This window comes from Myotis nattereri (assembly GCF_964212035.1).
Source record: "Myotis nattereri genome assembly, chromosome: 20".
In the NCBI taxonomy this organism is placed as follows: Eukaryota; Metazoa; Chordata; class Mammalia; order Chiroptera; family Vespertilionidae; genus Myotis; species Myotis nattereri.
This window is the reverse complement of record NC_138096.1, coordinates 12628395-12651990: the sequence shown is the minus strand read 5'-3', so window position 1 is coordinate 12651990 and position 23596 is coordinate 12628395. Positions and strand designations below refer to the sequence as shown.

Genomic DNA, 23596 nt, shown 5'->3' with positions numbered 1-23596 from the left:
CCGCGGGCCGGGGGCGCGGGGAAGCCCGAGGCGAGGCCGGCGGGGCGGGCGGGCGCGCGGGCGGCGGGCAGGCCGGGGGCGCGGGGAAGCCGCTCCCGCCGCCGCGAGGCAGCCTGACGTCAGGAGTTTTCCTCCAAGTCAACAACCGGCCCCGGCGGGGAGGGCGGGGGGCGGCGGGGACCCCGGCGGGGCGCGCCCGGAGAGGAGGCCGGAGCCCCCGCCCCGCCGCGCGCCCGGGGCCGAGCCGCCCCGCCGCCCGCCCGCGCCGCGCCCGGCCCCCGCCCAGCGGGCCGCCGGCTGGACGGACGGGGCCGCCGACATCCGATTCCCAGCGAGTCCCCGCCTCCTCCTCCCCCGCCCGCCGCCTCCCGCGCCAGCGCCGCGGCCCGGCCCGGCGGCTCCCTCCCCTCCCGCAGCCCCGCGCCTGCCCTCCCGCCGCACCGGGCTCCAGGGGGCCCGAGCTCTGCGGGGTGGGGGGAGGACAGGAGGGGAGGAGGAGGGAGGGGGGACCCCCGAGTCGCCCCCTCTCCTCCCCCCGCCCCCCCGGCTCCATCCTCCGCCGCCGCCCGAGCAGCTGCGGGGCCGCCGCCGCCGCCTTTGCAGGTAACAGCCACCGCCCCCCGCCCGCGCCCCCTCCCCCCGGGTCCCCTTCCTCGGACCCCGGCCCGGCCCCCTCGGGCGGGGGATTTGGGGGGTGGCGTGGCGGGGGCGCCGGGGTGGTCCCTGCGCCGGGGGCGGGGGCTGGGTCGGGAGGCTGGGGCGCGGGTGTGGGTGGGAAAGGCCGGGGATGCCCGGCGCGGGGACACGGGCGCCCCCTCCCTTCCCGGGGGGAGCCGGGGGGCGGCGGCGCGCGGGGGGCCGGGGCAGGGTTCCCCGGCCTAGCGGTCCCGGCCGCGTCTGGGCTGCCCCGGCCCTGGCGCCTCCCGTCTCTGCGCAACTCCGCGCGCGCCCCCCCTCCAGGCTCCCCCCACCCCCCGGTCTCCCGGCCGGCCGCGCGGCGTGGGGAGGGGGCGCCCGCTGGGCCGGGGGCGGCGGCGAGGTTATGTAACGCGCGTGGAGCCCGTGGCGGCGTGTTTGGGTTGGGGGGAGGGGGCTGTCTGCGTGCGTCCCGCCCGGGCCGCCGTGCGCGTGGGGTGGGGTGGGGTGGGGTGGGGTGGGTGCCGCCGAGGATGCACCGGCGTCCCCGGGGTCTCCTTCCTCCTCCACCCACCCGGCCGGCGGCGCGCGGGGAAGACGGCGCGGGCGGGTGGGGCGGGGTGGGTGGGTGGGTGGGGTGCGGGGGGCGGTGGGTGGCGTGCCCGCCCGTGTTTTCCATAGTAGCGGGGTTCGGTCCGCTGGGGAGTTGTGTGCTAAGAATAGAAATGTGCGGAAGATGCTGGGTTTGGCGGATCCAGTGATGCTGTCGCTGCTGCTGGCGGCGGCGGCTGGGCTGCAAGTAAACAAACCGGCCTCCCTCTCGTGCATCGCCTCCTGCGCATCGGTCTGCATCAGCCATGATGCCGGCGGGGCCCTTGGGAGCCCCGAGTGGAAACCTGGCCGGCGGCGGGGTGCGCCCCGGCTCCTTGGCGGGGTCACCCCGCGTTTGGGATTTCCCGGGAATCTGCGGGGAGGCCAGATTGCATCGCCCGGGCGTCGGGTTTCCAATGGCGATCGGGAGCGTGTCTCTTCTGCACGCAGAGGCGGTGCCTGCCTGCAGGTCAAGGGGAGGATGCGCCCCGGTCTCCCAGCAGCATCGTGTTAGGAAAAGCACCCCGACGCCTGCCTCCCGGGCGCCGATTGGTCCAGAGCCCAGTAGTTTGTAAGCTCCTAAGGTTCCTGCGAGGTAGAGAGTCCGCGGTGGACCTGATGGGTCTGCAGGCTAATTGCTGGCGTTAATAAAATGGTCACGCTTCCTACGCTCATCCCGAAGCTAACGGGTATGAAAGAATGGCTTTTTTAAAATGCAGTTAGTACATTGCCAGCTGCCCCAAACCATCCATCGAGGTATGTGTGTGTGTGTCCCTTATTTGGGAAAGCGTGGTCCTGCAGCTCTTTAGTTCACTGCAGGTCATTAGGCAGCCACTGGGTTTCATTTTGGGTGGGAGCTCCTTAAAGTAGATTGTACAGTTGTTAGGAAATCACTGAAAACACACACACACACACACACACACACACACACACACAAGGTGGAAGAGTCCAATAAAGATGGTTTAGGAAACTTACTCTTCAGAACTTGAGTGTCATTGCAAAATATGTATAAGTGAACATGACTATTCCAAGAGGTGGTTGTCTAATACACATACACACACATACATACATTCACGACGTGGTTGTCTAAAACATGAACATATTTATTAAAGTACTTATTAATAAATTACTAGTTTCCTGGGGTATCCGATTGAATGCACGCTTATTTGCATATATGCAGTTGTTCATGTGGAAAATAACACAATAATGAATAAACACTCATACGAGAATAAATTTTCATGCATTCACAGCTGTACACCTACCTTTGCCCCGCAATTTTCTTTTTGACAAATATGCAATCTTGACTTTGAAAGTTTCCCAAGGAGATGGTACTGAAGATCTGCTTTTTGCTTTTCTCACCAGGTTGGCCCCACTATCCTTAATTGGCTTGAGCTTCTTTTTAAAGTGAGAGGAGAGCATATATCACATGAATGAGATGAAACTGGAATTAGATGAAGGTAGATTTTTTTTTTTTTTTTGGTTCAGCTATACGTGTATTTCTCCTGTGTATTTGCGGTAGCATGTTTGCTTCCAGTGTAAAAAAAAAAAAAACAAACCTAAAGTAACTGCAAAATAATTTGTGAAACTATTATTTGTATTCATTTTGTCCCAGACACAGCCTTTCTGTGATTTAGTGAATTATTTTCCAACTTAAAAACTCATTTTTAATTTGCTATTGACTTAGTTTAAGTTGTGTTTGTCAGAGTACTTAAGGGTTCTTCTTTGGACGTTGTTGTTCATGTAAGTTTATGGCTGTAAAGTATTTTAAGTAAGATTTCATTCATTCAACAAATATTAGAATGTGAACTGTATGATAGAGGCCGGTTGGTTGAGAACTTTATTTTACTTTTTATTCAGAAGTTCACATCCATTAGAAAGAAAATTTGTTTTCAGATCACGGCGAATGTAAACATGTTTTGCTCAAACATGTCATGGGACAAATGTGCTTGTTAGCATAGAGTATTGTGCAAAGTAAGGATTTAAGATTTTTTAAACTCTAGCTTTTGATTTAACTGTGAGAGGTTTTCTTTCTTGCAGAAATTCAATGGAAATTTACAACTATTTGGGTTTCTTTAAAAAGAGGAACCCGTTTTACAAACCGACTTTGTGGAAGTTTAGAGTTTACTTAAACTTTGCATATCTTTGTGGAAGGATAGCTACACTTTTTGTTGTTGTGTTATACCTTTGAAGGTCAAGAGTTCAGCCTTGGGAAGCTAAGGCAATCCTTGTTAACTAGGTGTTAATTGCATTTTAGCATGATTTGATAGGATCTTGTTTTTAGAGTGTGATTAAGTTTCAACATTAAAAAATATTTCATTTGAAACCATTCAGAATTGAATAACAACATGCAAGACAGAAAAAGAAGCCATTCCTTTTTTAAATATTAAAACATTTTTTTTATTAAATTGATTGGTGTCAACATGAACATATAGATTTCAGGTGTGTTTTTCTGTTAGCAGCCATTTAATTTTGTTTTGACTAAATCAGTCTTGTAATTTGACTTGCATTTTTCTTAAATTAATTTAAGAAATGCACATAATTAATTTTTATAGATTTATTAAAATACGTAGATCATTTAAAATTGTTCCATTTTTTGCCGAAACCGGTTTGGCTCAGTGGATAGAGCCTCGGCCTGCGGACTGAAAGGTCCCAGGTTCAATTCCGGTCAAGGCCATGTACCTGGGTTGCGGGCACATCCCCAGTGGGAGATGTGCAGGAGGCAGCTGATTGATGTTTCTCTCTCATCGATGTTTCTAACTTTCCATCTCTCTCCCTTCCTCTCTGTAAAAAAATCAATAAAATATATTAAAAAAAATAAAATTGTTCCATTTTTAACCTCAGGTTTCAGAGTTCACATCAGTATTCCAAATCCTGGTTTCCTACAGCATGCATTGTTCTGTTATTTTGTTTTTTTAATATATTTTTATTGATTTCAGAGAGGAAGGGAGAGGGAGAGAGCGATAGAAACATCAGTGATGAGAGAGACTCATTGATGGGTTGCCTCTTGCACGCTCCCTACTGGGGATCAAGCCTGCAACCTGGGCATGTGCCCTTGACTGGAATTGAACCCGGGACCTTTCAGTCTTCAGGCCGATGTTCTATCCACTGAGCTAAACCGGCCAGGGTGCATGCACTGTTCTGTAGTCTCCTGCAAAGATAGTCCTGAATCATCAGATGTTAACTTAATTATTTTATCATGGTCTTTCATGAGCTAGATTCAGTGCAGGGTTCATGCTAGCCAATGCCTGGTGAGCCCTTGCCATGTGCCAGGCACTGTTACATTTATGTATATATGCATTTAATCTTCATGATGACCCCTGCTACATTTTTGAAAGTGATTTTAACATGAGAAAACTTACTCTGGTTTATAAAAATCCACCTCACTTTAAATTCCCTCATTCTGAAAACACTTTCTTTTAGTATTTTTACTAACAGGTACCTGTTAGAGTTCACAGTGACAATGCTAACTTTCCATAATGTTGTATAACCGTTTTCCGAGAAATCAGGTTACTGTAGATTGACCCATAACAACATCCTTTTTCATTTTAGTTATTTCAGATGCTGCATTAACTGCCTCAAATGTTTACGTATTTTATTGTAGCACCAGTGGATTAGATGTTAATATACTTCCTGTGCGGGATATCTTCAAATAGTAGTTGATAGAGAAATTGACATATGCTTCTTGAGCCGTGGGTTTGCTTTTTTAGTTCCTTTTCTTTTCAACACTCTATATATTTATTTAATGCCAACTGCACATATTTTACGCATCCAAATAGGTATATTTTCCTAGTATTCAAAGGGAAAGGTAAAAAAAAAAATTGCTAGACCAGATCACGAGAAGACTTCCAAGTGAGAATTTCTCTCCCCTGAGTTAAGAAATCCTGTGTTTGTGGGGCTGAGCATGGGAGAGGGAGGAAGATGGTCTTTCCTTAGGACTGGAGTTCAGTTCAGGTTTTGTCCGTGTGCAGTTGGTGTGTGAATGTTGTATCTTCCCAACTCTATTGGACTTTTGTGGACAGGAACTGTATGATCACAATATTGTTAACCAAGATGTCAGTTATAAGTGAAGTAGAGAGCAGATTTGAACTTGAGGAGTCATACATGTTGGCTCTGTAGGGCTGTTTGGAGTTCACCCGATGCTCTGCATCTTTGTTTTTATGGCGAAGGAAATACAGGCACAGAGAGTTCAGGGACCAGCATCATCACTCTGGTGGGGCAGGTTGCAAAAAGGGACCCAAATGTTTTGGCTTGTCCATTGCCCTTCATAACATGCCATACCTGCACGTTAGCTCTCCCTTTAATTGGTGGTGAAAGGTCAAGCTGATTCTTGGCCTGTAGTGGAGCATGTACCAGCTGTGTTCTGTGTGTATGTGAACTCTTTTTCCATTTTATAACCAGAGAGGTCCCAGGACAGAGTTTGGAAGGATCTGACATGTGTATTGGGGAAATATGGCCAACTGTGCAACCAAAATTCTTTTAGTAGCAGCCCTCCACCTGCCCCTGCTAGCATAGGTACCTGCACATGGAGACAAGCCACAGTCTACAAGAGACGGGCAGGGGATAATTCATCCATGGCTTGCCCAATGTTTTAGGACTCGGAAGGATCCAATAAGCGTTTTCCTAGTTGTTCCATATTAGAATATTAAATATATCGCCCAGCATAAGTGCTGTTCTTTTTTATCCTCACCTGATGATATGTTTATTGATTTGAGTGAGAGAGAGAGAGAGAAGAGAGAGAAGCATCTATCCGTTGTCCCCTGCATGTGCCCCAACTGGGGTGGGAGCCCCCAATCTAGGTATGTGCCCTGACCAGGAATCGAACCTGCAGCCTTTTTGGTGTAAGGAACGATGCTCCAACCAACTGAGCCACCTGGCTGGAGCACGGGATGCTTTTTTTTTTTTTAATAGATTTTATTGAATTTTTGCAGAGAGGAAGGGAGAGGGATAGAGAGTTAGAAACATCGATCAGCTGCCTCCTGCACACTCCCTACTGGGGATATGCCCGCAACCCAGGTACATGCCCTTGACTGGAATCGAACCTGGGACCTTGAGTCCGCAGGCCGACGCTCTATCCACTGAGCCAAACCGGTCAGGGCACGGGATGCTTTTTTGATGAATAAGGGCTGTGTTGGTTGAAATGGCATTTAAATACCCTAAATGGGCGTGGGGAAGAGGGAGGAAGTGCTTTATGTTTTTGTATGTATATTTCGAAGTTTGCAAAGCTGATTTTTACGAATGGGCAATTTTGAAGAAGGGCTCTTTTGTGGGAAAGTCAGAAACTTGTCTGTATTTTTGCAGGTATTTCCCCCATAATGTAAAGCTCAGCGAAGATATTTACAGAAAGACTTTTAAGAAAATCCAGTCAGAAGAGAGGAGAGGCATTCAAAATAGATCATTTGTGTGGCCCACTTCCCCATGTGTTATGTGTTTTCACAGGATTATAACTCTTGAAAGGGACGGACTGGCTTTTAGAGTTACTTCAAGTGAGAGCAGGTTGCCTTGAATTTCGCTCCCACTTCAGTCTTTTTCTTTTCCCTCAAATCCTTTCAAAAGTTTTGGAGAGCTTTTTGCACTGGTGGCATATATTAGTTTCACCTATTTCTTATGCATAGGTGACTACCATAAAATTACATTATGGTTACCCTTCTCAAGCATTGGTATTTCAGTGTAGCAGTCTTCTTATGTATTTGAACATGTTATCTTCACTAATGCAGTTTGACTAGCATCTGCAAAGTGCGTGAAAAATGGTGGTGCAGAGCGAGTATATGCTACATAATATGAATGACAGCCCAGTTTATAGTTGAGAGAAAGCTGTATTACAGAATTGTATGGTGGCCTTTAACTTTGACATGAACACCGGAAATTGTCAACCTATGTTAATGACAACCTTTATTTGTAAAAAAAAAAAAAAAAGAGAGAGAGAGAGAGAATTGCTGAGCTGCCCTTTTAACTTTGTCACCCTGCTTCTCCTCTTCTGTCGTAATTTCATTTGTGATGCCACAGTGATAGGTATTAATTTCTAATGTATTTGAGAGCATTGTGCTTCACTGGACTTCTGAAGAATAATTTGGTCATGTTTTTGAGAGTTCACGCCGACCTGATTGGAGACTTGAATTGCATGTAGTCACTCTTGTTTCCTGTCACGAACTCGTTCTGGGAACTGGGGGGGAAATCATGTCATTATTGGTTGGTCACAGGTTTCCTAGAGAGCACCTTAATAGCAGGTTATTGAAGGTTTGGAAACGGATGTTAAATACTTGGTTTTGCTTGTCTCCCTGTATATGTAACGTAGTCCCTGCCACAGAGTAGACAATCAATGCATATTTATTCACTGCATGTATGTATAGTATATGTTTCATTGAGTGAATGATACTTTTACAGGATGTTTGAAGGAGTTTAATTTTTGCTTCAAATTGAATGGTTGGTCGTCATAAGTAAAGAGATAGCTTGATAATATTCTTACACATATTATTAAGAAAATATGCCATTCTTTTTTCTCTTTTTCCTCCCATCAGGGATAATTTTGGGTAGTGTTGATGATTTGTTTGGAAATTGAAACTTGAGCATCTCAACAAAAAATTGTCAAAAATGTTGAGGAAAAAAGGATAATTTTAATGTGTGATAGTCCTTATAATTAATGGAGGTCTATAGGAAGCGTCCTTCAATGGATAGGGACGAATATTTATTATAATTCTAATATTATAATTTCTATAATATAGAAATATTATAATTCTATAATGTTTATTATAATTCTATTATTTATATGTGGGTGCTTCCATAATGTTAAAGTTCAGGTTTGAGAAAACAGCACCTGATGGCTTTCTGTTGACTTTGAATATTAGCTTGTTTAGTCGGTTTTTTGTTAAGGCGGAATCTTCATGCCTTGTTTTATCCACTGGTTTATTCCATATTTGTTGAGCATCTAGTATGTGTCAGGCACTGTCAGCTTGTTTTACAAATAAAAATGCTACTGAATGAGGTGAAAGATGTGAAAATGTGTTTTTTTTTCAATTGTAAAATGACATTCAGGTTCCGTTATTATCAAATTCTCAAATAGTCTGAACAAAAGTACCCTTATTATAACCACTTTGTGGAAATTCTAAATTGAATCTGCCAAGAATTTCGTGTGCAATTTTTTTTTATAAGAAGGGGAAAAATTAGGTTACCCAGTGATGACATGTTTAATGAAGTAGGCTTAAAAGGAAAATAAACCAAATTTTGTCTGTTATAGGTCATTAGATAGAAGAGATTTCTAGGGAAGTTAGGACGAGGTGAAGTTCACTCCACTTTCGGGAACAGATCATATGCTTCAAGTCCAGCTCATCATTTTGCGGATTAGTGGGTTTTCTTTGTGTGTTTTTTTTTGTTGTTGTTTTTTTTGTTGTTGTTAATCCTCATCCAAGGGTATTTTTCTATTGCTTTTCTGAGAAAGCGGAAGGGAGGGAGGGAGAGGGGGAGGGGGAGAGAGAGAGAGAGAAACATTGATGTGAGAGAAGCACATCGATTGGTTGCCTCCCGCATGCGACCCCAGGCTGGGAATCGCATCTGCACCTGAGGGACAAGCCCTTGGCCAGAATCGAACCCGGGACCCTTCAGTCCGAGGGCCGACGCTCTATCCACTGAGCCAATCCAGCTAGAGCTGCAGGTTAGTATTTTTAATAGACTGAGGGGGAGAGTGTAGGTGAGGAGGTACAGGAATGTTGTCATTGCAGGAAAATTAACGACCATAGCTTGCTGCTCATGAGTTAATAGCATTGTTTTTATATACAAACGAGCACTTAGGTTCAAGGAATGTGTCATTTCAGTCAGGAGAGACTCAGGAGCAATTTTTAAAGCTGAAAATTACGATTCGGGGTAGAATCCGTTCACAATTTAAGGAGCCGATGCAGAAAGCCATCTCTACAATGTGTGGGGCCACTGCCCCTCCCCGAGATGATAAATTCTATCCGATTGATTTAACATACATTTTAACAGTGTAAATAGATAAGCGCCTGTGAACAGTTTTTATCTAAAACACTAGTTTTTGAAACTGTTCCTGTATGAAATAAAATTCATTGACTTTGGGTTGATGTGGATCTTTCTGCCTCTTGTTTTATTTATTTTATTTTTTTATTGTTTTATTGCTTAAAGTCTTACAAAGAGTATTACATATGTCTCCTTTTTTCCCCCCGCCCTTGACAATCCCCTGGCCTCCCCTACCCCCCAGTGTCTTATGTCCATTGGTTATGCTTATACGCATGCATACTGCCTCTTGTTTTATACTGAGGAGAAGCGCTGGTGGCAAGAGCATGCGCCTGGTTCCCTGTGTGGGGTCCCCATAGGGGAGCCCCCTGACCCTGGCCCAGTCTCTTCATCCGGCTCCACCCTTCCCTCTACTGTAAACCGAAGGTCGCTTCCAGCTTTAAGATCCTTATAATGAAATGTCCACTTAAAAAAAATAAAATCAATTTTGACAATACTTTTGTTTTTCTAGTGTTTATTTTATTTTTTTTTAATAGAGGTTTGGCAATTATTTAAATAGGAAAGTACACACTTTACATACATTTATTGGATATGTATTACTTTTGGTTATTACTAAGTGTCGATCCCTGACCTCTTCCATTTCTAATCCTAAGAATATTCAGATCGGAGTTTCCTTTTACCCCTGTTAGGTAATTTTATAGTCAGAAGCGAAGAATTGCTGCTGTGGTTCTCGGCCTTCCTAATGCCGCGACCCTTAAATGCAGCTCCTTATGTGGTGGTGAGCCCCAGCCATAAAATTATTTTCGTTGCTACTTCATAACTGTGATGTTGCTACTGTTACGAATCATCATGTAAATATCTGATAGGCAGGATGTATTTTCATTGTTCGCGACCCACAGGTTGAGAACCGCTGCAGTAGGTGTGAGGCCCCTTGCTATGGTAGAAGCAAAGAGAAGGCCGACAGGGCAGCCCCTCAAAAGACATCATTTTGTACCAGTGTTCCCCAGTACTTAACTCCCTCTAATCATTTATGTCAGGAGTTAATAACCCTTTTAATGATCCAGCTCTGGGTGTATCATGTAGCCAGCCAGCGGGCCACGGTGAGGTCTTCAGGCAGTTTCATCAGCGAAATTTAAAAATGATCTTTGGATTCTTGTCTGAAGGGTTTTGTGGTTTCTTTGTTGCCTGCTTTTAATGGTGCAATGAGTCTTGTCTTGAATTATGTGGCCACATCCTGTGGCGTTTCCCAACGTGCGCTCCTCTGGATATCAATACACGCTACTAAAAAAAAAAAAAAAAAAAATAAGAGCCCTGTGTGTGCAGATACATTTAGGATTTGCTGAGATGCTTAGTATGTTTATCGTCATGTTTCAAGAGAAAGACGTGGTCTGTAGAAGTTTCCCAACTTACTGGACCAAAGAATTTTTCTTTTTCCATCTTTTTTTTTTAAAAATATTTTTCCAGAATTTCTTTTTTTTTATATATATATATATATTTTATTGATTTTTTACAGAGCGGAAGGGAGAGAGATAGTTAGAAACATCGATGAGAGAGAAACATCGATCAGCTGCCTCCTGCACATCTCCTACTTGGAAGGCAGCTATGCTCACCACTATACCACCAACGCAACCTACATCTCCTACTTGGGATGTGCCTGCAACCCAGGTACATGCCCCTGACCGGAATCGAACCTGGGACCCTTCAGTCCGCAGGCCGACGCTCTATCCACTGAGCCAAACCGGTTTCGGCCAGAATTTCTTTTTATATCCCTTTGGACCCTCTTCAGTAGGAGAGCCTGATGTTTTGAGGACAGGCTTGGCCCTGCCTGGGGGCCCTGTCGCAGCCCCAGGGCACACGATGGCCATGATGGCCATGGTCTTCGCTTCAGCTACACAGACTTGGTGGGATCTTTAGTCTGGATTCCTGACCGCGCAATGGCGAGGCCGTGCCCTTCATCTGCATCAGGAGAAGAACTGCAATCCAGTCTAGGACTAGCCTGGGAGTCTCTCCTTTGCTGACCCGCAGGCCTCTTGATCAAAACCCCGTTTGAGAAAACAGCACCTGATGGAGTCCGTCCGTCCGTCCGTCCATTTCCTGGTTATCTGCAATGGACGCTCGTGTCCCTGGGCCATGTTTTTGGTGCTTTTCTGGGAAACGCTTTCACTCAGTTTTATCTCGGTATTTCCCTTCTTAGGTTGAGAGGGACAATCAGAAATCGCCCTGTGAAGCCCCGTGCTGTTTTATGTGGGAGGATATTTTGAGGACCTTGTATTTTTTTTACACCAGAGCAGTGGTTCTCAACCTTCCTGATGCCGCGACCCTTTCATACAGTTCCTCATGTGGTGGAGACCCCAACCATAAAATTATTTCCGTTGCTACTTCCTAACTGTCATCTTGCTGCTGTTATGAATCGTCATGTAAATACCTGATATGCAGGATGTCTTTTCATTGTTGCAAATTGAACATAATGAAAGCATAGCGATGAGTCACAAAAATAATATGTAATTATATATGTGTTTTCCGATGGTCTTAGGCGACCCCTGTGAAAGGGTCGTTCGACCCCCCAAAGGGGTCGGGACCCACAGGTTGAGAACCGCTGCACTAGAAGGTGTCTTGTAAAGATCCATGATAAAAATTTCAGACTTTTGTCGCAGGAAGAATTATATTCCTGTGAGCAACTTTTTTTTTTTTTTTTTTTTTTTTTTTTAGTACTTGTGGGTGCTGTAACTATTGAAACCTATAGTGTTTCCTTATTTGCATTGCTTCCTGAAAGCTCATGCTAAATGCATGGCCCATCTTCACAGACGCACAGCCTTTTACTCCGGCTTCCTTTTATCTTTATTGGAGGCAGCGATTTCCAACCTTTTTCATTTCATGGCACCTATAAACTAATTACTAGAATTCTGCGGTTTGATTTTCCTTCACACTGGACACCTACTGTACTGGCAATAATAATAATAATAATTATTATTATTATTAGTTTTAAGGGAGGGGGAGAGACAGAGAGAATCATTGATGTGAGAGAGAGACATTGATTGTTTGCCTCCCACACATGCTCCAACAAGGGTCAGGGATTGAGCCTGCAACCCAGGTACTTGCCCTTGACCGGAATCGAACCCAGGACACCTCAGGGGGCCAACGCTCTATCCACTGAGCCAAACTGACCAGGATTGCTGCCATTTTTTTATTTGATAATCGAAGGGAAAAAAGATCAGTGCCCTTGACTAAAATAGTCAGGTATTGCATGTTTTGTTTTAATTAAATTTATTGAGGTAACATTGGTTAATAAAATGATACAGGTTTCAGGTATACAATTCTATAATACTTCATCTGTCTATTGTGTTGGTATTTTTGCATGTTTTAAAAATCCTAGTTGAAAATCACTGATTTAAGGTAACATCGTTTTGGAGTTAAGAATGCAGGCTGTGGGGTCAGACAGCTTGGCTCCGTCATTTTGTGTTCAAACCGGGCAAGCTGTTTAATCTCTATGAACCTCAGTTTCCCCATCTGTGAAATGGAGTTAATAGTACCCTACGAAGGTTGTTGTGAAGATTACCTATGACTACTAGGTTGAAGCGCCTATACGAGTTGCTGACACATCTTGAATACTCCATAGTTTTTTATATTTTCATGTTCTCTGTTTCACTTTGTCTACTTTAAAAGTAATTGATCTTGTATTATTTGTAATATTTTACTTATTGCAATCAGCCTGAAATATTTCTTGGAACCAAGCAGACGAAGCATACATCAGTGTTGGTTTCTTAGCACATGGCATTTTACATAAAATGCAGCAATTAAAAACATTCACAATTGCTTTCCCATAACTATGTTTAAATTTACAGAGATTTTGACATTAGACATAGATGGAAGATGTACTTTTAGTCCACGTAACTTTCATTCTCTTTCCTTTCGCCTCAAACACACATCACCAAACACATTTTCTGTATTCTTTGTGTAGGTGTGACTGGTTTTCTTAAAGACATTTTTTTTTTTTTTATTGCAGCCTCTTAGGTTAAAAGTTTCATTATCATTTGAAATCTGTCACAAGACCAGGGAAGTGTGTTCATTATACAACCATTTAATAAATAAGTCCCCCAGTTGGAAGAGCTGGGCTTTTATGTAAGGTCAGGCCCATTGAAGACATCGACAAAGAATTAGTTGTTTGTTATTGCTGTGTGATCTCCAAGAATGGAAAAAAAAAGACATTCTTTCTTCAATACTTCCTTCCAGGCTGAGTCATCACTAGAGAGTGGGAAGGGCAGCAGCAGCAGATAAAAACCCCAAAGCTGATATCACAAACTCCCATTTCTCCACGTTGGGGGCTAGCGGGGAGCCACCATGAGCGATGTGACCATTGTGAAAGAAGGTTGGGTTCAGAAGAGGGGTAAGTGTTCAACAAAACCAAAGCCATGTGGTTGGTAAGTGTGCTGACACTTAGTGGTGTCTTGGAAGCTGATTTTTTTTTTATGATGCTGTTAACAAAGTAAACTGTGATGTACTATGTCCAGTAAGAGAGAGATGATATTTAGCATATGTGTTAGGAATTTGCTTATTATTCAAGGGTTCTTTATAATTCTTTTTTTTTTAAAAAAAATATATATATATTTATTGATTTCAGAGAGAAAGGGAAAGAAGAGAGAGAGAGAGAGAGAGAGAGAGAGAGAGAGAGAGAGAGAGAGAGAGAGAGAGGAACATCAATGATGAGAGAGAGTCATTGATCGGCTGCCTCTTGCACGCCCCACACTGAGGATCCAGCCCGCAACCTGGGAATCGAACCTGGACCTCCTGGTTCATAGATCGATGCTCAACCACTGAGCCATGCCAGCCGGACTGTAATTCTCGATTTTGGTAATTTATAATCAAGTTTGGCTTTCTGGTATGTTGTGTGCTGCATGTATGTTACACAAAATTGGTGTCGTGTTTTCTGTGATGCCTGCTGGACTCTACAAATACAGAGAGAAATCTTTAGAATGATTTCATATCAAAAAAGTGTCTAAGTGTCTAACTTGTATGCATTTTAAGACATGTAAACATAAATCAAATTATTCAGTTATATTAAGCCAATTTGGGTGGTGGTAGGGGAAGGGATTAAAGCTGTAAAGAGGGGGGGCGAGGGTTCACCCACAAACTCTTGGATTCACAATCTCATGAGAAGGTAAGTAAAGTCCTGATGAAAAGACCACATGAGGAAAGAGTGTGTGTGTGTGTTTATGTTTAATTTTATGTTTTGTTTTTCATGATCTTTTAGTATTTCTTGTTTACGCTCACTTTAGATAAATAATTCAAGTGTACTATCATGCTTTTTAATATTAAAGGAAGCACTCTTCAGTGTAAAACATTTTATCCGCTATGAGGTCACCTGCTAATGTGGTCAGTGTGTTTATTAGAATTCTAGAGTTTGGGCTAGTTGCTAGGCAACCACTGCTTATCCACGTGGCCAAATGGAGTAGGATGCGGCCTCTTTTCATTCTCAGGACTTTTAAGTTATTGGTGTCATTTTCTGGTTAAACATCGCCTTTTAAGGTGTGATTTTCATATTCTTTTAGGGTCTGTGGTTCATACCTGTGCTGAAAGCTGTTGACAATCGTTAAATGTGATTATGTGTTTTTGAGCTTTTGAAAATCAGCTTTATTGAGTTATTTACATACAGTAAAATATACCCATTTTAAGTGTGCCCTTCATGAATTTTGCTAAACTTTGAAAGGAGTGTAACAAACACTATAATCATGACATAGAACATTTCTATCACCCAGAAAAGTTCCTGCCTTCCCTTGGTAACCACTGCTCTGCTGTGCCTATAATTTTGCAATTTCATATGATTAGAATCATACGCCATGCAGTCCTTTGACTACTTTCACCTTTCACATTGCATAATACTTTTTTTTTTCACATCCAAATGCTTTATTGTTCTGCTGAGATGCTTACAAATACTGAAAGTCACCCAGCCTGGACCCCGCACCCACAGCCCAGGGCCGGAAGGGGGCAGGGAGGTGGGCTGAGTGGTAAGGTAGAAAGACTATGGCCAGGCTGTGGGGGCCTCGTCCTCTGCTCCCTGCTCATCACCCTCAGAGGCTGGGCCGCAGGGCCCTCCCTTCTCTCTGCTCCCCGTACCCCGAGGAAGGCCCTTCTGGCTTTCTCCTCCTCGGACCTAGATACCCTGCCTTCACCCCCTCTGGCTGTAAGCGAGGCACATGTGGTAGGGAGAGGGCTGGCCAGGGGCCAGCGGGCTCCGCATCAGGGCCTGGAGACGGGCTCGGGGAGGAGGTGTTCGGACCCTTTCCCCAGCGTGAGGTCCCAGGGACCAGGCTGTGCATCAGGGCCTGGAGATGGGCTCTGGGAGGAGGTGTTCGGACCCTTTCCCCAGCGTGAGGTCCCAGGGACCAGGCTGTGCATCAGGGCCTGGAGATGGGCTCTGGGAGGAGGTGTTCGGACCCTTCCCCCAGCATGAGGTCCCTGAGGGCCTGGGCTGCAGAGATGATGGTAGGTACCCTGAGCTAGGGAGCCATGCAGTGAGTATGTAACCATGGCAACGAAGCGGTTCCTCTGGTGACCATGGTGATGGGTCTGTAAAAAGGGGATGGGGCTGAGACCCCAAGGATAAAACTTGAGGTCTCTGGCCCTTGAGCAAAGTAATGGAAATATAAACGAGGGAGGATAATGGGGTGAGAGCAGGGTTTGAGAAGTGTGCCGCCTGAGCTTGTAGGATTCATTTATATAGTGTGTTTTTATTCGTCTGTTCCTTTTCCTTGTTGAGTACTATTCCATCCACAGTTTGTGCTTGCCAGTTGCTGGGCATTTGGGCTGTTTCCCGTTTTGGGCTATTATGAGTAAAGGTGCTGTGAACATGTGTGTGCATGTGTTTGTGTGATGTATTTTTCTTGGGCTATGACCTAGGAATGAGATTGCTGGGACCTATGGTAAGTTTATATTTAACTTTATCAAAACGGCCAAACTGTTTTCAAAGGGGCGGACTATTTGTGTTTAGTTTAATACCTTTTATGTTATTCTCATTTTAGAGATTTGGAAAGCTTTTTCAGATTTCTCTGCTGTGTGAAGGAAGGTATTTTTAAATAAGATCATGGATGTGAGTGAGCTTTGGCAATTTTAACATAAATGTAAGCTGTTGCTATCGCCACCTTTTATCAAGGGTTTAGAGTGCTTGTTGAGTCTGTTTAATTAATTGTGTCTCCTCTGAAATACCATTATAGAAGGTTGGTATATAGTACATGGAATATAGAAAAAGGAAAAAAAAATAAAATAGAATTTCTCGGTGTTTTTCCTGCATTGGTTAGGGAACGAGAATTCTAGTGATTTGAGTGTGCATGTGCTTGTGTGTGTGCGTGTGCGTGTGTGCGCGTGCATGTGTGTGTATGCGTGTGTGTATGCGTGTGTGTATGCGTGTGTGTGCGTGTGTGTGCATGCATTAATTTTTGGAAGTAATAGTCTAATAAACATAAGACTGAATAATACACAGAGGTATAAAATGCAAAGTAAAACTCTTTCTACCCTCTACCTCTTCCAACTAGTTCCTATCCTCAGAGATAACCATTTTAGACCTTTTCTAGTTTTTTAAAAATGTATTTTTATTGATTTCAGAGAGGTAAGGAGAGGGAGAAACAGATAGAAACATCCTTGATAAGAGAGAATCATTGATTGTCTTCCTCCCGCACGCCCCACACTGGGGATCGAGCCCACAGCCCGGGCCTGTGTCCTGTCTGGGAATCGAACCCTGACCTCCTGGTTCATAGGTCAGTGCTCAACCCCTGAGCCACGCCGGCTGGGCAGACCTTTTCTGTTTTTAATTCTGCTGGTTACCCCAATTTTATATATAATATGCTAAACTTTATTTTTGATGAATCTTAAGTAATCTAGTATATCCCCATTGTGGAAAAAATGAGCAGTTTTACTTTTAATACTTATTCTCTTCATTTTTTTTTCTCTTTTGGGGGGCATTTATAGTTAAACTTTTTGCATCGTTCTATAAATTATTTAGACATAATCTTGCCACTTCATGAGTTAATAAAAATTAGTACCCCTTACAGTCTTTCCCTTGAATTCCTCACATTTCTTCTCCAATTTGTTAACTGTAACATTTATTTTATATCATCAAGGTTTAATAGTTATACTTGATTCCAAAAAGCAGTAATCACTCTTATGCTATGTAAACAATATTAACCGTAAACAAAGTATTAGGATGCATGTGATGGGAGAGCAGATGAGTTTCTTACACGCTGTTGCTACTCAAGTTCACGTCATACTTTAGTTTGGCTTCTAGTTTGGGCAGAACTGTTTTTTCCTGGATTTTCTAATTGCCACATTTCCCCCCTATTGGTAGAAGTCTGTATATGCCTTTATAATATCACGTGGTTTTCTAGTTTTGAAATCATACTATTTGTTGATGTTCTAATATGAATTGCCTTTTTATATGGGTATGATTTATTTTGCAGTTTTCTAGAGCACTTCCTGAAGTAATTTTCTCAGTGTGTGTGTGTGTGTGTGTGTGTGTGTGTGTGTGCGCGCGCACGCACGCGCTTGCTTGTCCACACTGTGTTTGAAAATGTCCTTTTGACGTTCACCCTTGTTGCTTGTCCACACTGTGTTTGAAAATGTCCTTTTGACGTTCACCCTTGGTACATACCTTGGCTGGGTATAGAATTCAGGCTTCAAATAGTTTTCCTTCAGAATTTTGAAGGTTGAATTCCATTACATTTCAGTAACCAGTTTACTGGTAAGAGGCTTGCCACTAACATGAAGAATTTTTTGTAGGTAGCCTGCTTCGTTCTCTGGAAGCTTTTTGTGTTGGGGGCTCTGTACCCTTGGGATTATGAAATTGAAGGAGGGTGAGCTATAGTCCTTGTTTGCTCATTCTGTAATTCATTCAAACGGTGGACCCTTTGAAAATGCAGACTTTTATGTCTTTCTTCAGTTTTGGGACATCTTCCTAGATTTCTTTTATTATTTTTTTTCCCTTCTGTGTTCTTTGTATTCTTTTATGTTTTTTGTTTTTTAATTTCTCTTACAGCTTCTCTAGCAATGCACTATTTTAAATTTTTTCTTTCATTTTGCCATGCGTCTGGTTTTTTTCTCTTTGTTCCTTGACCTTTTATTCTAGCCCTTCATTGAATTTTATATTTCAGTTATTACTTTATATTCCCAGGACTTCTTTCTTTATAGGTTATGACCATCTGCGCTTATTTTACTTAACATTAGTGTCTTATTCTTAGGACACTAAATACATTTTATTTTGAAGTTTATTCTCCTCTTTGGATAATTCCTTCAATTTGCTTATTTTGTTGTGGGGTGTTTTTTTCAGTAGTGGTAATTTTCTTTAGGTATCTAGTGATCCCTGTTTATCTGGGTATATTTGTGAATGAAAGACTGGGATTGCTGGTAACGTCCTCTGTCTATTTTTACAATTTATGTGTTTCTCCTGGACTTACAACAAGTCAGACTCCCTGAAAGAAGCTTTGTATGGCAGTGTTTCATTGTACTCCTGAAAGCACTAGTTGAAATGTTAAGGGAAACCAAATTGGGCCATTTTTCCCCTCCACCATTCTTACTTTATTCCTTTAGAAATTTCACTATAATTTTAATAATAATTTCGTGTAAATTTCACTATATAATCTGTTGGTGTTTGGCTATGTTTTGGTTCAGAGGATTTCTTCCAGAAGAGCAGTATTATTGTAAACACCCGGGCAGATGGTTATCACCTGAACTTCGGTGTGTACTCCCTCAAGAAAAAATATGATAATATCTGCCTTCCTTACCTCACCATGTGGTTTTAAACATTACGAGATCATGCTTGCAGGGGAGTGTTTTTTTTTTTTTTAAACTCGTAAACTATTAATAAAGGGTATTTATATAAAAAAGTTAGGTTGTAGCTGTTATTTTCAATGCCAGTCCTTTTTCTCAAACCAGTATTGCCGAATCAGTTCTTGTTAGCTCCTATTCAGATAGAATCTCATTTTACTTGTACTTTTTTTTTTTTAAGTTGTTCTTCAGTAAATATCTTCCAGGAAAATGAAAAAAAAAATGTAGAAGGCTAATTACTGATGTTGTGTAGCACAAATACTTTATGAGTGGCATAGAGCAAGAAAACCTTCCTTTCTGTACTTTTCTGGAGCAATTGCAAAGTGGTATCATTAATGGAGATAACACATTCACATAGTACTGTTGATGCTAAAGATGACGGTAAAACGAATGTAAGGTAGCAAACAGGGAGTCAGGGGTTGCCTGCAGCTTTCTCCTGGGGGGTCCAGGCAGAGCCCCCCACAGTTTGGCTGCACATAGAGCCCATCTGTATACAGATTGAACACCTGTGAAATGATCTCCTTCTAAGACCAGCCCAGGAGGTATACTCCAGGTGACTCCATATCTCTAACCTCGACGTCAAATTTGCTTTCTTCTTTTGTTCCGGTAGAGCCAGTGGCAATATTTGCTGTGAAGAAACTTACTGCATTAATAAAGTTCAACCAGCTTAAAAGGTCTAAGTTGCAGAATTAAGTAGATCGCAGTAATATTGATCGAGGGCTTATTGTAATTTACAAAATTGTGTTTGCTTCGTAGTGTTATTTCTTAAAATCCGAAGTATGTAATCTCTTATAAGTGTGGTCAGCCAGCTCCTTGGTAACAAATTAAAATCAGTTATGTATTTCTAGTCAACTCCTAATCGTACTGTTTTGAAGTTGGTGCCAATTGAAAGGTGGTTTTATCATTAGAAACGTTTTGATTGATGAAAATGCTGGGTGCAGGCAGGTTTAAGGTAATTTCTTACATTTTTCTTGTATTGATATCTAACAGCTTGAATTTTCGTGTTGTATTCTGTGCATAGAACCAGCTTAGTGTGCCTGGTGCTTGCGATTTCCCGTATCTGTAGATTGTCCTTGGAATTATATTTGCCTTGTATTTTGTGAAATGCTTTGTTAGATGAACTAGAATATTAGTATTTGGTCATTCCAGGCTCAAACTTTGTAAGTCTGTTGTCTTACAAAGTAGCTTAATCCCTCTATGCAAGACATACTTGAGTAACGTAAATAGCTGAGTGTATGTTTGAATGAGGGATTGCTGTGATGTAGTCAGTTACAAGTTGTTACAGAAGAGAAAATGCACGATTCTGGGGGGCCACCCATGCCCAAGGGCCTTTCCCTCTCCTTCACTTTGCAGGTACTTGTGTGCCTTTTGTTCTTGTCTTCTTCACGAAGTGACTTTTGAAACAAATTATGAAGTGATTAAGGAAAAAGAAAATGACCATATGATTTCCTGTTTACTACTCAGCTGCAAGCGTTTTCCATAGAGAGTAGAGCTGTGGTAGTGACCGTATAACCACGTGACACATTAGAGAAGCTCACTTTGGCTTTTTTTTTTTTTTTTTAACTCTCACCCGAGGATATTTGTGCATTGATTTTTAGGGAGAGTGGCAGGGAGGGGGAAAGACAGGGAGACACAGCCATGTGAGAAAGACACATGGATCGGTTGCCTCCCACATGAGCCCTGACCGGGGCCAGGGATAGAGGTACTACGGTGCCCTTGACCGGACTCGAACCCGGGACCCTTCAGTCCACAGGCCAGCGCTCTATCCACTGAGCCAAACCGGCTAGGGCTCCCTTTGGCTACTGATGTTGTAAGTGGAGAAGAAACGCAGAAAAATTAAATTTGTTGGTAATGACATTTAAAACTCTGAGATTGGATGTATTTACATTGTGAAATTTGTTTTTCTTATACTTTCAATTAATTTGTTTTACGAAGTAAGCCAAATGCAGAGAACCATCAAATGACAGCTTCCACTGCATTCCAGAGTTACAGAATTGCACGGTTGCTGCTAGACACACCCACCCACCCACCCACACACCCTTCCCAGTCAGCAGTTGAGTTTTGTGTTTTGACTGCATCCTGCAACCTTGCCCAATTCTTTTTTTTAAAAAAATATATTTTATTGATTTTTTACAGAGAGGAAGGGAGAGGGATAGAGAGTTAGAAACATCGATGAGAGAGAAACATCGATCAGCTGCCTCCTGCACACCCCCTCCTGGGGATGTGCCCGCAACCAAGGTACATGCCCTTGGCTGGAATCGAACCTGGGACCCTTGAGTCTTCATGCCCGATGCTCTATCCACTGAGCCAAACCGGTTAGGGCTGGCCCAATTCTTATTAAAGTTACTTTTAAGCTTTTCTATGCAGATGGTCAAGTCATCTGCAAAGAGCCTCAGTCCCACTCCTTCCTCTCCAATCCTTGGGCTTCTAATTAATTTGTCTGGTTTACTGCCTGGTTAGCACCTCGAGTACAATGTTGAGTAAAATTATGCAAGTCAACATTTTGGCCTTATTCCTCATCTTATGGGGAAAGCGTTTACTCGACACTAAGTGTCGTATTAGCTGTAGGTTTTCCATGGCTGCCCTTGATCGGGTCGAGAAAGTTCCTTTCCTGTCCTAGTTTGCTGAGAGGTTTTGTGTGTGTGTTTTTTTTTAATGAATGAGTGTTCAATTTTTTCAAAAGATTTTCCATATCTGTTGACATGACCATTTGACTTCCGTTTTTGCGTTCTGTTAATGTAGTGTCTTAACTTTCGTTGCTGGAATAAATCCCATTTGGTCATGATGGGATTTATATATTACCACTTTTGATTTACAAATATTTTGTGAAGGATCCTTTTTTTTTTTTTTTTTGCATTTACCAGAATATTGATCTATCATTTTCCTTTCAGGTTTTGGTCTGAGGGTTATGCTAGACTCATAAAATAGATGGTAATAGGAAGTATTCCCTCCTCCTCACTTCTTGAAGGAATTTGCATAAGGTGGGTTTTATTTCCTCCTTACACGTGTGATAAAAGGCATCAGTGAAGCCAGCGGGGCTGGAGAATTTTGATAAGTAATTCGATTTCTTTAATAGATACAGGGCTATCCAGATTTTCTGTTTCGTCTTGGGTTGGTTTGGCTAAGTTGTGTTTTTTAAGGAATTTGTCCGTTTCATTCCAGTTTTTGATTTGTTAGACATAAGGTTGTTCTTAATGTCTGCAGGATCTATAATGATAATCCCCTTACTACATTCTCATAGTGGTAACCTGTGTTCTCTGTTTTGCTTGGATCCATCTTGCAAGGTGTTTATACCTTTCATTCTTCCAAAGAACCACATTTTTGCTTTGTTTATTTTCTTTGTCCTTTGCTTTCTGTTTTACTGCATGTGCTCTTAATTATTTTAATTTGCTTGTCCTTTTATGGCTTCTTAAGATGAAATATGACCTTTTTCTTTTAAATAAGTATAAGAATTTAAAGCTGTGGATTTATCTTACTTCACTGCTTAACTGGGTCTCACAAGTTCTGATAATACTGTGTTTTCATTGTCATTTAGTGTAAATGTTTCCTAACTTGGCTTGTGATTCCTTTGAACCTTGAGTTATTTAGAAAAGTATTGTTTAATTTCAAAATATGTAAGGGTTTTTAGATATCTTAGTGTTATTGGTGTCTATATTACATTAGATTGTAATTACAGAAGATACTCTGAAATTTTTTGTGATATCTTTTAATGGTCCACCATTTGATCACCTTGACTTTAAGCTGTTGTGGGTGTGGTTTTATAAATGTGCGGTTAACCATTTGTACGCTATGAGCGTCTGTAGATGCAAGCGGCAGGCCGTTTTTAATTAAATTCAAAATATTGTGGCAGTTAACTGGTCAAGATGGTTAATAGCGCATCATCTCTTCCGTATCTTTACTGTGTTTGCTTTTAGTTCTGTCAGTTACTGAGAGGTGTCAAATCTCCAACTATGATTGTGAATTTGTTTCGTGCTCATGTGATAATCATGCACCTACCACTGTATCTTCTTCTATGTATGCTTTTGCTTACGCCAGTTTCATGGCTTGGCATGTATTTTTTCCTTTGCCTTTGTCAATGAAAATCTTGTATGTCCTTCAAGGCCAGGTTCCAATGACCTCTCAACATTTTTTTTTTTTAATCATAGTCTCAGAGTTAGAATGATTTCTCTTGCCTAGAATATGACCTCACTTCCATGCCTTTGCTTCCTTGTGGCTTCAGATTGACTGGTTGTTAAATAGATCCATTTTTTCTGCTTCTCCCTTGTAAACTCCCCAAGGGCGGGAACTGTGTCTGCTACAACTGCATTCCTTTCCCCCATGGGTCTACCAGTCCCTTGAATGGAGTATGCTCTTAATCAGTCTTCAATGAATGAATGAGGGGGAGGAAGAACGTTCTAGAAGTTCAAACAGCACTGTATCACAGATTTCAGGGCAAGGAACTAGAATTGGGGCAGCAGAGGCAAGGCCGGGAACACGGTTCCGGAAGTGGCCTACATCTAGGACAGGGCTTTGGTAAGGGCAGTGAGGCGCAATGTAAACCAGTAGTTTTCCATGTCATATAGGTTGTCAGGTATTTCAAGATTGCTGTGCCCTAGCC

General features: G+C 42.7%; 1 protein-coding gene across 12 annotated transcripts in view; it reads left to right on the top strand.

The window, feature by feature from the left end:
* Positions 1 to 442: 442 nt before the first annotated feature.
* Positions 443 to 23596, top strand: part of AKT3 (AKT serine/threonine kinase 3) — a 227906-nt gene continuing 204752 nt past the window's right edge. For 11 of the 12 annotated variants that reach the window (XR_013997278.1, XM_081114495.1, XM_081114494.1 and 8 more), the window contains exons 1-2: positions 2587 to 2684; positions 13420 to 13573. Coding sequence is in view for 11 of the 12 variants with exons in the window: in XM_081114495.1 (XP_080970621.1) it covers positions 13528 to 13573 (46 nt within the window). In the remaining variant the exon portion in view is untranslated. Of the gene's footprint in view, positions 604 to 2586; positions 2685 to 13419; positions 13574 to 23596 lie in introns of those variants that run through there. The other variant, XM_081114498.1, reaches the window with a different exon arrangement.